The sequence below is a fragment of the Egretta garzetta genome, unplaced genomic scaffold, assembly GCF_000687185.1.
Source record: "Egretta garzetta isolate BGI_Z169 unplaced genomic scaffold, ASM68718v1 scaffold716, whole genome shotgun sequence".
NCBI classification, from domain to species: Eukaryota; Metazoa; Chordata; class Aves; order Pelecaniformes; family Ardeidae; genus Egretta; species Egretta garzetta.
Window position 1 is genome coordinate 231,684 of NW_009260075.1, and position 14,081 is coordinate 245,764.

Below are 14,081 nucleotides of genomic sequence, written 5' to 3' on the forward strand. Positions count from 1 at the left end.
CAATTTCTTAGAATAAAGACTGGCATAGTGCAGTTCACTGTAAACCCTGGGCACAACTGCAACTCACAGGATTTTCTACAGAACCAGTTACCAAACTATACCAACTTATCTCCAGGGCAATCTTTCTCTACTTTAATTAAACTGCCAGGAAAAAAAAAAAAGATCATTTCAATTTAAGATTTGAGATGCAAATTGCAAATACAACCCAATGTTTTTAATAAACTAGGAATACAACAGCTTTTCCCATATCTTCATTTGGAATCATTTTTGTTTCCTCTTTTCTTCGTACCACCTCTGTTTCACAGTCAGTTAACCTGAGCCTGACCTTTTTAATGTTCAGCACTTTTATATGGCCAGATGTCTATGTCTGGCTTGACTTACCTTGAGACTTTTTCCCTCCCTACCTTCCCTGAAATGCTAGCTATTTACCTTTCATGGTAATTCCAAAGTCAGCAAGTCATTTAAAAAAAAAATAAAACCATACCAAAACCAAACAAAAACCCAAAAGCCTTCCTGCAAACCCAATCTGCTAGATACAACAGCTGTATTTGTTATATCCTGACTTCTCACACCAAACAGCTCCCTGTGTCTTAACACTTGTGCAGTCATAATACAAAAATAAGTGATCAACTTTCTCATTTTCTTCATACCAATCCACTACACATGCAAAATTCCAAACATAAACCAGAATGTGACTGCTGTAATACTACGCAAAGTGAGAGAAAATAGTACAGGCAATATTGCGACATTCTGAATCTATGCTTCAACAAAAACATTTTCAAAATGTTTTACATTGTTAGTAAGCAGAACCGTGAACTAATCTAGAAAATATTCCACAGGCTGCTCAAAAAAACCCCCTTTAAATCAGCTATAATCTTTAGAGTGTGATGAAAACACTAAAAGGATATAAAATTTGGTATTTTACTTCACCGTAAAACATTTAGGAAAAAGACATACAAAACATGGTGGACAAACAACCCCAGCTTCTAATAGTCATCTGTATAGGAACTTCCTGAACCAGAGACTATTTGTACTCCTGAGTTTTAGAATCATTGATGGACCAAATTTTTTTACAGTGTATCTCTGCTCTGATGAATTCATTTTATGCATCTGGTAGTGAATGCCACAATTTTGTACATGTTTTAAAGAACATTTCCATTTACTTTCAGCTGTTCTACTGTTAAGTGCTTTTCTATCTCTTCTGCTATGGAAAGTAACAGACTTCCCTTACTATGCATTTCCAGAACACTCATGATTTTACTGACCTTCAAAAAAACCTCCACTTTTTTTCTTTTTTTTTTTACCCTTTTTCCTTCTTTCCCAAGCTGAAGAACTTTTACCTATCTAGTTTTAGAAGGCTAGGGCAGATACCCCCTCTTCCCTCCTTGGACTACTCCTACTTTGTGACATTCTCCAAGCAAATGATGGTCCAGCCGTAAGAGTCTGAAGTTCACCATCAAGAATATAGCATCTCATGATGTTTTTAGACATAAAAAGAAGCTGCTAATACCTGCATTTATCCCTTGTGTTAAGAAAATGCATACTGTAATTGTTGGTCTTGTAGGTTCGTGCATCACAAATCCTCAAGGGATGAAAAATGAGGCAGGTTCTCTTTGTGTTGTCAGTACTCAAAAACCTACTTCAAACCAGACTGTTGCAAAGCACTACTTAACTTTAAAAAAATTTATTTCTTCCTTGAGAAAATTAACAAGCAGCTGCATAGTTAACCCTGTTCAGTGACTACGTTTGCCTAATTGCCACACTTACAGCATACACAGAAATAAACAGAGTGCACAATGTAGTTCTCATCTCCGTTTTTGTATATGGCCTGAAACCTAAACAAATGGATGCTTGTTAACTCCAGCACTCAGTAATTCCACTTATACTGATCCTCATGCCTTAGATGATATAAAAATGACATAAAAAAGTCTTGAATTTCAAAGTTGAGTGCTGGGCATCCAACCAGTGCTTCTGCAGAGTCACATATAAAACTTCAGACAGCAGAGGCACAGAGCACGGCAGTTTTTCCGAAGATAGATTTAATTGGCCACTGAAAATACAACAAATAGCCATGAGATAGACCAGTAAGCTACTGTAAACCCACATCCTCAAGGCTATTCTTCAGCAACTAGCATCACCTTATCACATACAGTGGCAGAGATCACATTCTGATACTGTCAAAGCCTGCAATAAAAAAAAAAAAAACAAACCACCAACTGATTTTGACCATATAGAAGATGACAAAAGGTGAAATGGACACAGAAGACTAAGTAATAACTTTTGCCTTCACCAGCATGCTGGAAAAAAGGATTAATTTCTCAAAAGCAAAAACGTAATCCTTATCTTTCAAGCTGATAAAAGTTACTGCTTTAACAATATGACATGCTCCAACAAAAGTAAAGTGATCCTGGCAAGGACTTGACAGGTAAAACATAAGGAAGTCAGATGTATTCAAGTTCCATGTCTCACACTCTGCACTGTAATTGATTTGAGCATCTACTGGAGATATAAAAACATGTCTTTAAATGTTCGTGTAAGTGGAGAAGAAAAACAAAGTTACTGGAAAAATGCAAACCAGACTATGACGTTTTGGTGCTTCTACAGGCAGTCTGCCTTTCTGGGCTCACCACAAAATAAACTTCGTAACTCCTGGCTAGTGTCATGTACGTAGCTATACTGCTGAGTTCCAACACCAGAAAGAACAGAAAAATGAAAACCTAGATAGGAATGGTGGCAGAACTTCAGTTCTGAGGTGATTACGGTTTTGAAAAACAAGGGGGCAAAGGTGTCCAGTTTCCATCAGGTTTCAGTCTGCCATATGCATAAAAGAAATTAACAAAGCTGCAATATTTTAACTTGCATTTTTTCCAAATTGTGCCATCTAAACCATATTCTTCCCTATTTTGAAGATAGTGTCTGTAAGAGAAAATAACAAACTAAAGCAAAACAAATTGTGTTTATATGTTAACAAGTGTCCAACAGGCCTGTGTTTAATTATCTAAGCAGCTTACATCTGTAATTACGGGTGAGGTTACTTTAAACTTTCACAAAAAGCCTGCAGTGCAGATTTTCACAATTAGCACTACCACTGGTTTATCTGTGTACAAAATGAATAGTGCTAAGTACACGCAACTAACTAGAAGCTGAGCTACTGACATACTCCTTTGAAATGTATTTGCGCCCTAATGGATAGTAAGGTAACAAACCAACAAATTTTGTTTTGCAAAGCGGGAGTGGAAGAGTTACCTACTTTTTCTTTAAAGCAGTATTGCTATACCCTAAACAGTACTGTGATTTCTTTACAACTATCAGATATCTTCCAGAATGGAAGTGCTAATGAAAATTGTGTTCAAGAATCTATTCAACAGGTAAAAGGCTACAATCCCACAATTAAAAGAGACAACTAATATTTTTTTAGGGGAAAAAAACCCAAACAAACAAACTTTAAATGGGTATCAGTAAATTAAAAACTATGATGCAGAAAAACAATAGGGAAAGGTAAAGAGAGAAAAAGTTGCAACTGATGCAGCTAAGAAGTGTAAGACTGTTTTTAAAGCATAAGAAAAAATATATAAAGTGACTAACTTACTACTAGCTGAGGATAGTAAAATTGCCAAGAGGCAAAAAAAAGCTGTCATAAGCAGTAAATTCATTAGGAAACAATTAAGATGACACATCTTAAGAATAAAAACTTTCCAATGCTTTAACAGTGGTAGAGGTGTTTCCTTTATGACCGAGAAATTTTTAGAAATAAATACTTGTGATGGCAAGGTCAGATGATTTGTTCCTAATAATTCTGGAAGAGCTGGGATTAAAACCTCAAGTCTACACACTGACAATTTTACACCACTACTGTAGTTCCAGCAAATCATGAGTTAATACTTCGAAGATATATTAAAAAAAAGTAACAACATAGGCCAGAAAGCTTGACACTCAACTAGAAAATATATAGAAGCAGCAGTAAGTGCTGAAATTAATTATTAGCAGATCAAAATAATCCACGTTGACCACCATCAATGTAAGGTGATAACAGTTCATGCACATGAAGACCAAAGTAACGATTTTGCAATTGTAAGTAGTACTTTAAAAAGTGAGCCAACGTAATATGTATCTATGTGGCATGACCTACTAGCATGGTGGCATCAGAACTGTATTAGAGCAATAAAGAACACACAAAGTGAATTAAAACTCAAGATACCACCAAATTTTATTTATTTATTTTAAAGAGAGAACCTGCAAGGACTGTTGCCGTATTTAAAAGCACTCAACATTTTCAGTGATTTGAAAGTGACTCTAAAAACACTTCCCGATAGCAATGTTGCGGATGAGATGGATGTTGACTAAACAGAGCAGCAGTCAGAACAAGGCCAGAAAGACCAAAGATGGACTCAAACAAAACAGGTTGTAAGATAAAACCAAATGCAATGCATATTCATAGGGAATAAGTAGGTGTACATGCTTTAATTAGTAGATTAATCTAAGCTGCACATACCTTTTGTGCAGAGTAAGAAAATGATCCAAAGGAAGACAAGCATGGAGTAACTATTCAGCAGCAGTGACTATCCCGCATGAGTAATTCCAGTTCTGACTACAGAGATAATCCCCAAAAAGAAGAAACAGTGAGTTGAGTGGCTGTAACAAGACTGCACATGATTCTAGTTTTTGGCCTAATGCTACTGGATATTTATTCTGTCAGTGAGAAAAAGAGTTGAAGATCACAGACATTAAAATACTGGTAATTGCACAGGTGAGATTAAGAAACCCTTTTAGAAAGAAACTTTGGGGTTTTATAGATGCTGTAAAGTGATCAGCCACTAAGGCTTGGATCTTGCTCATCCTCCTGATGAAAAGGACTGCAATGAAAGATACCACTACAAGTTAGCATTGGAGAAAGCAAAGAGCCACAGGCTCAACTGAAAGATCTGTAGAAGTTGTGAGCCTTAAGTTCATTTTCTACCATGGCAGAGTGTCCTTTAAAAAAATGTAAACGTATCACCTGGATTCTTGCGGAATTTGGTGACAGATCAGTGCACAAATACTGGAACACCACCAACCAAGACCAGATCAGCTCATATTACATTTGAATTAATTAAAACATAAACTAGGTTTAGTTTAGAAAAAAATCTGTGAAATGAAGTCCTGAGAAGCAGCAGGAAAAGGGTGCTTGCAGAATAATAATCTGAACTGAGTAACTTCTGGTCACAACATTTGCATCAATGAGATGATCATCCTCAACATGGCCCAGGAAAAACAAACCAGTGTGTTTATACTCAAATGGATAGTATATGGCAGCAGAAAAGATGAATGATACAACTGGTGGATTAACACTTGAATGAATGCATCTTCAAAAGTATACAGTTCTTGTCATCCCGGATGAGGAGGACTACAATAAAGACATGTAGAGCACTACAGCAGTTGAAAAATAGCATTTCCTTTGTTATTGGCATGGCTGCCTGAGGGAACCTGAAGCACAGGACAACAGTTATGCTTGAAGCCCTTTGCCTGATACAGAGAGCCAAAAGGCCAGGCTCACTTTGGATTTTACTTTTTGGGCAAGTAAAATCTGTCCTACAAGAAACTAATGTCCAAAAGAAGCAAACCTCTGTGAATGACAGCATTTCCTTTGTCAACTATTCAAATTATATATATAAATGAACAGGAACTATCTACAGAACCCCATCACTTGCATCTGTGGCTGCCCACAGAAAATCTAGACAAATAAGGCTTAACCAAAAACTCTCCATAGAGTCACCAAGTAGAAGCAGCATAAGAGTCAGACATTTTGTCAAGTGCTTTGTTCAACACTTACCAGAAGCTGTTCACGAGACAAGATTATGATGAAGGCAAACAGATTTCAGGAGTGGAAACTGTATCTATTGTTGCACTCAGCAAGTTCTATCAATTCCCCTTAAAATCAGGGGCAAGACAGAAGGTTTTGCCACAACACTGGTTCTAGACTCACAAATGCATTATTATCTGGGACTGTCAGCTCTGCTGCTCTAAAATATCCAGTAGGATTAGACTCTTCTTCCAAAAAAATATGATGGGGAGGAAAGGGAAAGCAGACCTCTAAACAGATCCTGAAGTGACCTCTTTGATATCAAAATGGTACACTGTCACTGACTCAATCTTAAAGAAAAGGAGACAAATCTAGATGATCCAGTAATACTGACCTTTATTCAGCAATGCAGAGTGCAATGCTAGCACCAACTAGCACCTGAGGTGCTAGAGTTGCAACTGCTACAGCTCCTGAACAGACCGACAGCATCTGAGCTGGTATATCCTATGCCAAAAGCCACATGAATGAACTGGGAGAGTCTGGAGAATGGCCACTAGAAGTAAGCATCTGGAACTGGTCAGAAGTAAATAAATTTTGGCTATGTTGATGTTATTTTAACTGGTCTACAGTAATCCACAGTATCTAGGAATCAGCAACTTCAATATCCAAACACATTTATTTTCCTTTCACATCAACACAGCATCTGCAGCTATATTTGCTATCCCCCATTCTGACAAGTCTTCCCTCTTTAAACCTGCATCCCACTTCTGTTACCCCAAATGCCTAATTCTTCAGAGGTGGGAGGGAGAAACAATGCACACATAGAAGGGAAGTCTTTCAACACACAGGTTGTTGTAAACTTCTGTAGTCTTTCAAAATTTCCCCTTATACCACACAATCCCTGTCACTGAACTGGAGTGGTGTTCAGAATGAAGGTTTCATAACACAGCCTTCTACCCAAAGTCTGAGGACAACACTTTTATATAGTGCCAGTTGACTGTCTTACTCGAACTACAAAAATCTTTGAGGCCACTGCAACTCTAAGACAGGTTGATTCACATAGATCCTTTTGGTTTTTAATTTTGTGAGAAATGTCTTTTTCATACAACGGATCAGGTTTTAATCTATTGTTATATTATAGGCCCAACATCCTTAAGGAAACTCAGAGGGTTCTGCTTATAAACCAGAGAAGAATTACCAGTTTCTGTCTACAAACTGGTCTTTGGTTGAGACTAGTAACTTAGAAACAGAAGGGAAATTACACAAAGGAAATTAAGATTTTAAAAGTTCTTTCAAATTTAGGAGTAGAAAGATTCATAAATCCTTCAAGAGTTATTAATGATCACCGATCTGAGGGTTCTCTGTAAATACTGAAAAGAACATCTGACTAATGGAAGATTTACTGAAAGGACAAAACATGAATGAACAAGAGAGGTTAATTAAAATACAACAAAAGAGAATGAAGGTCTGTGTATTCAATGTTAGCTTTATTATACACTATAGACAAGTGTTAAGTGTTCTCACATTAACATTCAGTTTCAGCTAGTTGTTTGCATTGTGTCAGTGCTATATTTCCAACACAAGCAGCTTTCCTGGGCTTTACTGTTCTGAAATAACTACAGGCTAACAATAAATACATGAAACTATTTTTAACCTCATTAAAAAAAAAAGTCATAGCTTAAAATGCAACCTCAATAGCACAAAATACAGTTACATTAACTGTCATACAATTCAACTACACCTTTCTCCCCACAGGACTAAATACCCGCAGCAGCAAGCAGAACTGGCTTGTTACATGAAGACATGTTAAAAACCTAAGCAACTCCTACAGTTCCTGCTGTATTTGTGGCTCCATGCCCTCCCTATAGAGGAAGGCAACTTCTGTATAAAATGTTTTGTATAAATACTGCAGACTACAAGCTTCTTTGCAAGCAGGCAACTACACTGACTTGATTTCATGACATTTTTCTTGATCCTAAAATTAAAATCACACATTTATTTTTATTCCATATTACAACATACTTACTCTGCCATTACACGTCTGACGTTATTGGCATATAACACTGGATTTTTTCTTTCTTCTTCTGAAGGAATATACACGGGTAGAAACTGCATACAGAGAACTGAATTATACCAAGAATATTTAACATTTTAAACAATCTCTATTATAGCACTATGGTGAAAGTTGTGTAAAGTGTGTTGCTACTTACAAAATTATATTAACAAAAGGACTATAAAAAAAAGTAAAAATTGAACTCTTAAATGCTGAGGATGCATCATACTTCTAGAAATTCATATAACAGTGACTCAGCTCGTTTCTTACCTCCTGGAGTACAGAGTTTTTTCTTTCATAAGTGGGACCAGGAATTTTTAAATCATTTAAAAGTATTAGCATTTTCTTGCACAAACTTTTCTTTTACATCCTGCATTGTTCAGCTTTTTGCAGATAACCAAGAAAAGCACCTGCTACATGAACATTGTTCTATAGCTTAAACATTAAGAATTCAAATTCTCAGGACATCAGTATTTACTGTTCCCCCTGCACATTTTGAAATCATATATGACTGCTTAAAAAAACTTCTGATGTGTACATTATCATCTGTTGTTGGAGGTTTTGAAAAAATTCTCCTTCAAATTGGACACTGGATATTAACACTTAATTGAAAGAAAAATTCTATATAAATGCAGATGGCCACAGAAACACAGAACAATTGAGGCTGGAAAGGGAAAATTAAACCAGAACTGCTGGAGACTTGCAACAGAAAACACAGCTTTCAGAATGGGATAGACTATATTAAAAGACCTTCCAGCTTTTGGCTGTGTTTTTAAGTGTTCATTGAAATATGATGTAAGCCCCAAAATCATGGCCAGTCTCACCTATAAAAACCCTCAAAACATCCCATTTCTGCTATGTAACTAACTTCTCAGATGGAAGGAACAAGATGGGATCACTCCAATTCCCACCCCTGATCAGTACCAGACGAACAATTCCCATAGTAGTGAAACACAATGAGAGAATTTATGCACTAAGTGAACAAAATGTTCGTAATCATGCGGAAAGCTTCTGAAGTAGAAACCAAATTTGTAATAAGCTTAGTTATATTTCATATAATTACCTATTGGTAATACAAAATGGGAACTATGATCCAGAATTTCACTTTCTTCTTTAAAAAAGAAAGTAAGAATTGGGGATAAAGTTTATCATTTAAGCAAATACTTCTCAGTAACTATGAAGTTAGCTCATGGTCTTGGTTAGCTCACTGCATAATGGTATGATCAGCAGTACCCAAAATGATGCCATTAAATGTTTGTCTAACTGTTCCTTAGAAGTATTCAGTGATGGACAAATCTTAAATTTATTTGGGGTTTTGCTACAGTTTTTGCACCACTGCAATTGAAAATGTACAGCTCCTGTCTTCTAGGTTTATGAGCAGGTATGCCAGCCTGATGCAATGTAATATATAAAAGGACAAAGACTCTGAAGCTAAGAGACACGGAAAGACTGCTCCATCAACTTCCAAGCCCAATTCTGTTTCTTCTACTTTGAGTTGCAAATTGCTATCAAGTCATTCATCCAAACACAGGACAAGTTTGAGTATGAGGCAATTTCAGAGGTGTTCTACGTGTCTGTGCCTAACTGGACACAAATAGCACAATCATTTCAGCACCACTAACAAAACTAAGAGAAGAACTCTCAGCTGCTGCAGACTGTGATGGATGTATGAACACTGAAGCGGACAGGCCAGCAAAACAAACTGACATGAACCAAAACAAACATGCGGGTGATCACATACCCTTTTTCTTCTTCACAAGATTTCTTGCATGCCAGTTCCAAGTACAAGACAGATGGATAGGCAGGCCATATTTATAGCAACCTATTATAAAATCTACATAGATGCTTGCTTCTCAATATGCATGCTGGATGACACAAATGGTGTGCCAGAACATACATTATATGCAGAGAAGCACAGACTAACAAACTTCAGATCCTGATTGCTGGCTGTTAGACCTTACAAACTACCATTTCATCAAAACCACACTGAATTTGTGTTGTTTTGCTGTACATCCCCCTGAGGTATTGGATCTTCAGCAGTAAATCTGGTATCAAGGCTGGTTGGCATTTGCTAGTATACCTGTGCTGAAGGAACAAAGCAAGAATAAAAGCCAACGAAATTTGGAGACTAGGGGAAAAACTTGACTGTGGACACAGAACAATTCATTTTTCCTCTGTGTTCCTATTTCTGCAGCGCTTCCTTACAAAAACAGAATCAACAAGTAGCTCTCAAGTATTCTGCCTCATACTTGCGAGCAGCCTTGCAAACAGCTCTGTTCCTCCACCTTCTGCCAGCTCCTGCTTTAGTATGGAGTATTTCACAAAGTCACTAGTGCCTTTTTTTTTTTTCCCCAGAAGAGGACCAAAAATCGTAACTTGACCTTGTGCAAGTTCTGCATGTGCTACAGAAACTCAGCATCCTGCCAATCAGCTGGTTTGCCTAACCCCTGCGTGAGGCAGTTGCTCCCTAGCCCTTCTACCAAACCCAGGCCACTGTTTTGGAAGTAAGATCTTTAATTGTTCTTTTTTTTAATATACTATTAATAGCTGAAAACATGCAACTAAAGTGATGACACAAACCACAAATTTCTACAATAGAATCAACTGTTCAGTGGCTGGTTATTTTATGTATTCATTATTTCTGAGAAGAATTTATAGCATAAATTAGTAAACACAGAGCATAGCAATGATAAATACTGTGATTAGCATGTTATATGTTACAATAGTAAAATCTACGTGTATGCAAATATGTAATAGTTCTTCCTACTAATTCACCCTGCCATTAGCCAGAAAGTAGCTACTTCATTATTAAAAAAATGTAAGCAAAAGAACTGCAGAACATCTGTCAAATAGCCCATATAACACTTCTAAAACACCCTACTTCTCCACAGAAATGTAATTACTGTCTGTAAAATGCATAAGGACAGCAATTGAAAAGGAAAGGTTTCAATTGTTTTCTCATTTTCACTATAATAGTCTCAAACAAAGTTAAGAATACACATAAACTTAAATTTTATTTGTGTTTTCCAATTTCACATTCACTACAGTGCAGCCTAATAAAAAAATTAGCCAGACATTAAATAACCTATCTGGCCTGTAAGAAACCACTTCCAGTGGTTTTTCCTCTAGAAGATAGTCCTTAGTTTGTACATCAGCATTCACACACTTGGATATCTAACACACACATTTTGTATACTAGCTGGAATCAGTGCAATCAAGCAATTAAAAGACAAGAAATTTGTTCACAAAAGACTCTTTAAACAGAGTCAGAAATCTATCTACTCAATTTAAATGAATAAGAATGTAAAGTCTTAAGCCAAGTGGAAAACTGTATTTTGTTATTCCATTTTTAGGCTACATTTCCAGATACAGAAGCCATTTGTTTAAAATATAAGCAGTATTTTAACCTGTTTTTACAGACTGTGTTAACATATAATGTTTGAATACAAACTTTTACTGCAGAATTAAGTACAATACTATGGATTCTGATATTGCTCAGAATACGCTGGGGTTTTTTTACTGACCTCAATTTCCACAGAATTGTGAAACTGACACAAAGTAAGCCACAGAATTTCTAACCTAAAAGGGGAAAAAAAAGGAAAAGGATGGAAGAAAAAAATTTACATGTAGTGTAACAGTAGTACATTATGCTCCGAAGTCTTCAAGTAACATTCCTACTTGTAGGTATGATCATATTCAGATACAAAAGTAACAGAAAAGGTCTTTCAGAGTACTTCTATATATTACATTTTGAAAAGTGGAACAAAAGCAATTTACACTGAAGTTGCATCTTAAGAAATACCCCAAAGCAGGAAGACAAAGAGTAATATGATTTACAGATACTAATACATACAGTAAGGCATCATGTATGTGTAGTGTGTAAAGAAAGAGTAAGTCTGTTTCAGGAAAATGCTGTTTTCAGCATAGAGTTGGCAAGATTAATTATAACCACTAAGATTTTTATCATTACCTTGGTTTGGAATCAAAGTTCATTATACTTCAGAAGTCTGTTAATGAAATGCAGTACATGTGTTTTAGTAGCCTAAGACACAAGATACTGGAATAAACTTGACCTTAGAAAGCAGTAAGATTCAAATCCAGGAAAGGATTTAGTAAACCTAAATTTGGGAGCAGTGTCAGTAGTCACATTTTATACAGTATCTAGGTAGTTACAGCAGTCAATCACTGTGAGGGGAAGGCTGCTCAAAATCCTCTTAGGCAGATGAAGCACAGTTCCTAGAAGCAGCACCCTACTCATTTTAATGTTACACACTCATTCAGGGCTACCACACTTTAAAGCACAGTTCCTAGAAGCAGCACCCTACTCAATGTTACACACTCATTCAGGGCTACCACACTTTTTTTCTCCTTCTTTCCTACTGAACTTCCAACACATTGAAGCAAAGAAAAGGAGCAAGAACAACAGTGGAACTTGTGATCTGAAGTTTACATCACTGACAGGAAATGTGAAAGTCTGGTTTCTAGGTCATTGTCCAAGAGTATTAAAAAAAAAACACCAATAAGTTACAAGCAAACTTTTCTCTGTGCCAACTCTCTGTAATCCTCAAAGATTAAACCTCAAATTATAAATATAAATTTAAAAAACTGATAGAACCTGTATCTAACAAGTCTGATGTAGAGAAAAATTAAGTTGTATGCTATAGTCAATCTTTGTTTTCAAGGTAGAGTCAGTTGATCGGCTCTGAATACTGTCAAACTAGTAAAAACATTACTTCCCAAAAGTGGAAGAAAGTGTATAGTTTCCATGTGACCAGTTTTCAACCCATTTTACAAGTCAAATCAACTTTGAACAAACAGAATACTCCTGGATACAACAACATTTCCAGATTAAGTTTTGGCTAACACTCTGACAGACGAAGAGAGACATTTGCTGAGAAAGTGAAGACTATATGAGTCTTAACAGTATTTTCTGCTAAGACATCAGAAATACATTTTAGGTCACTCAAGAGAATTAATCCTAATTAAGTAAAGCTGTAATTTAAACTGACCCAGTGAATTCGCATAACATCACATGCTACCTCAGATTCTGATTCAGCTTTAATTTAATTTAACTTTATTAGCAGAGGTCAGCACTTCCAAATAAAGGTTTTGTACACATTAAAGTAATCGGAGGCAACACACCTACAAGTTCCTTTCCTCTTCTTCCTCCTTCTGAGTGTTCTTGACTCCTCAGGTAGGACACTAAGCTGAAAGTAAGCTACTCACCTTTTTTTCCCCTGGCTGAGTTAATTTGCTAGATGAACTGCAGTGCAAATGCAAGGGAAGAGGCAGGAACTCAAAAGAAGAGAACAGAAATCCCTGCACGCAGTAAATGCTGCAGTACCTACCTACTTTAGACACTACCATGGATTCATCTACTTCCAATGTGACAATTTAACTGAAAGCTGAACCTTTAGAAGTGATCAATGATTTCCTCAAGTCTCCAAATCTAGAAGTGCCCTTAATTACACCTGCTTCCTAGTCTATTTGAAGGTGCAAAATTAATTGACAAAATTCTAAATTACTTGAATCTTGGCTAATCCAAACGGTTTCCCCGTTACTGCTACAATACAGGATCTCAGGTGGGACATTCAAAACAAAGTTCCCAAGGAGAAGGCTAATGGCAAGCTATTAACCATAGAATCCAAATGCCCTTTATTTAAGGTTCAAAATTTCTTGTTTTGATCTTCATTTAAACATTTTAGAACTTCTACTCCAATCCCAATGTGAAAATAATGCTAAAAAAATTGTTTTTTTAAAAAAGCAAGAGCTGCCTCATTTAGTATTTTACATTACATGAATTTCCTAAGGAACCTCTAGAATAACATTTTGTTTTTTAAAAAAAAAATAAAATCAAAGTCACATTCAGGCACGGTAATGGAAATTACCTCCAAATTCCCTGAGTGGGTTGACTGTTTCTGTGGGACTAGACCAATTTCAAATAATAGCCATACAGATTTTATACAGAAACACACCTAATTGATTTGCAGGCAATAAAATATGTAGAGCAGAAGCAAGTTGTTTTATTTCAGGTATGTTGCTACAAAAAAACCCCAAACCACAAAAAAACCCCTAAAATCAATTCTGCAAACCACCAAAATCACACCAGCAGAATTACACTGGATTCATCTAACTGAATATTATTATAATTAAGGAATATTAGATAAAAGACACAAATGAATCCCAAACAATAATCCAGTAACCAGCAATTACTACTTGACTATATAAGCCTGTAAGACATGTAAATAA

At 36.2% G+C, this 14,081-nt stretch overlaps 1 protein-coding gene across 1 annotated transcript in view; it reads right to left on the reverse strand.

The window, feature by feature from the left end:
* Positions 1–14,081, reverse strand: part of LPCAT1 (lysophosphatidylcholine acyltransferase 1) — a 54,821-nt gene that overhangs the window by 19,714 nt on the left and 21,026 nt on the right. The window contains exons 7-8 of the mRNA XM_009641311.2: positions 11,357–11,411; positions 7,806–7,888 (exon numbers count right to left, since the gene is read on the reverse strand). Coding sequence (XP_009639606.1) covers positions 7,806–7,888; positions 11,357–11,411 — 138 coding nt within the window. The remainder of the gene's footprint in view (positions 1–7,805; positions 7,889–11,356; positions 11,412–14,081) is intronic.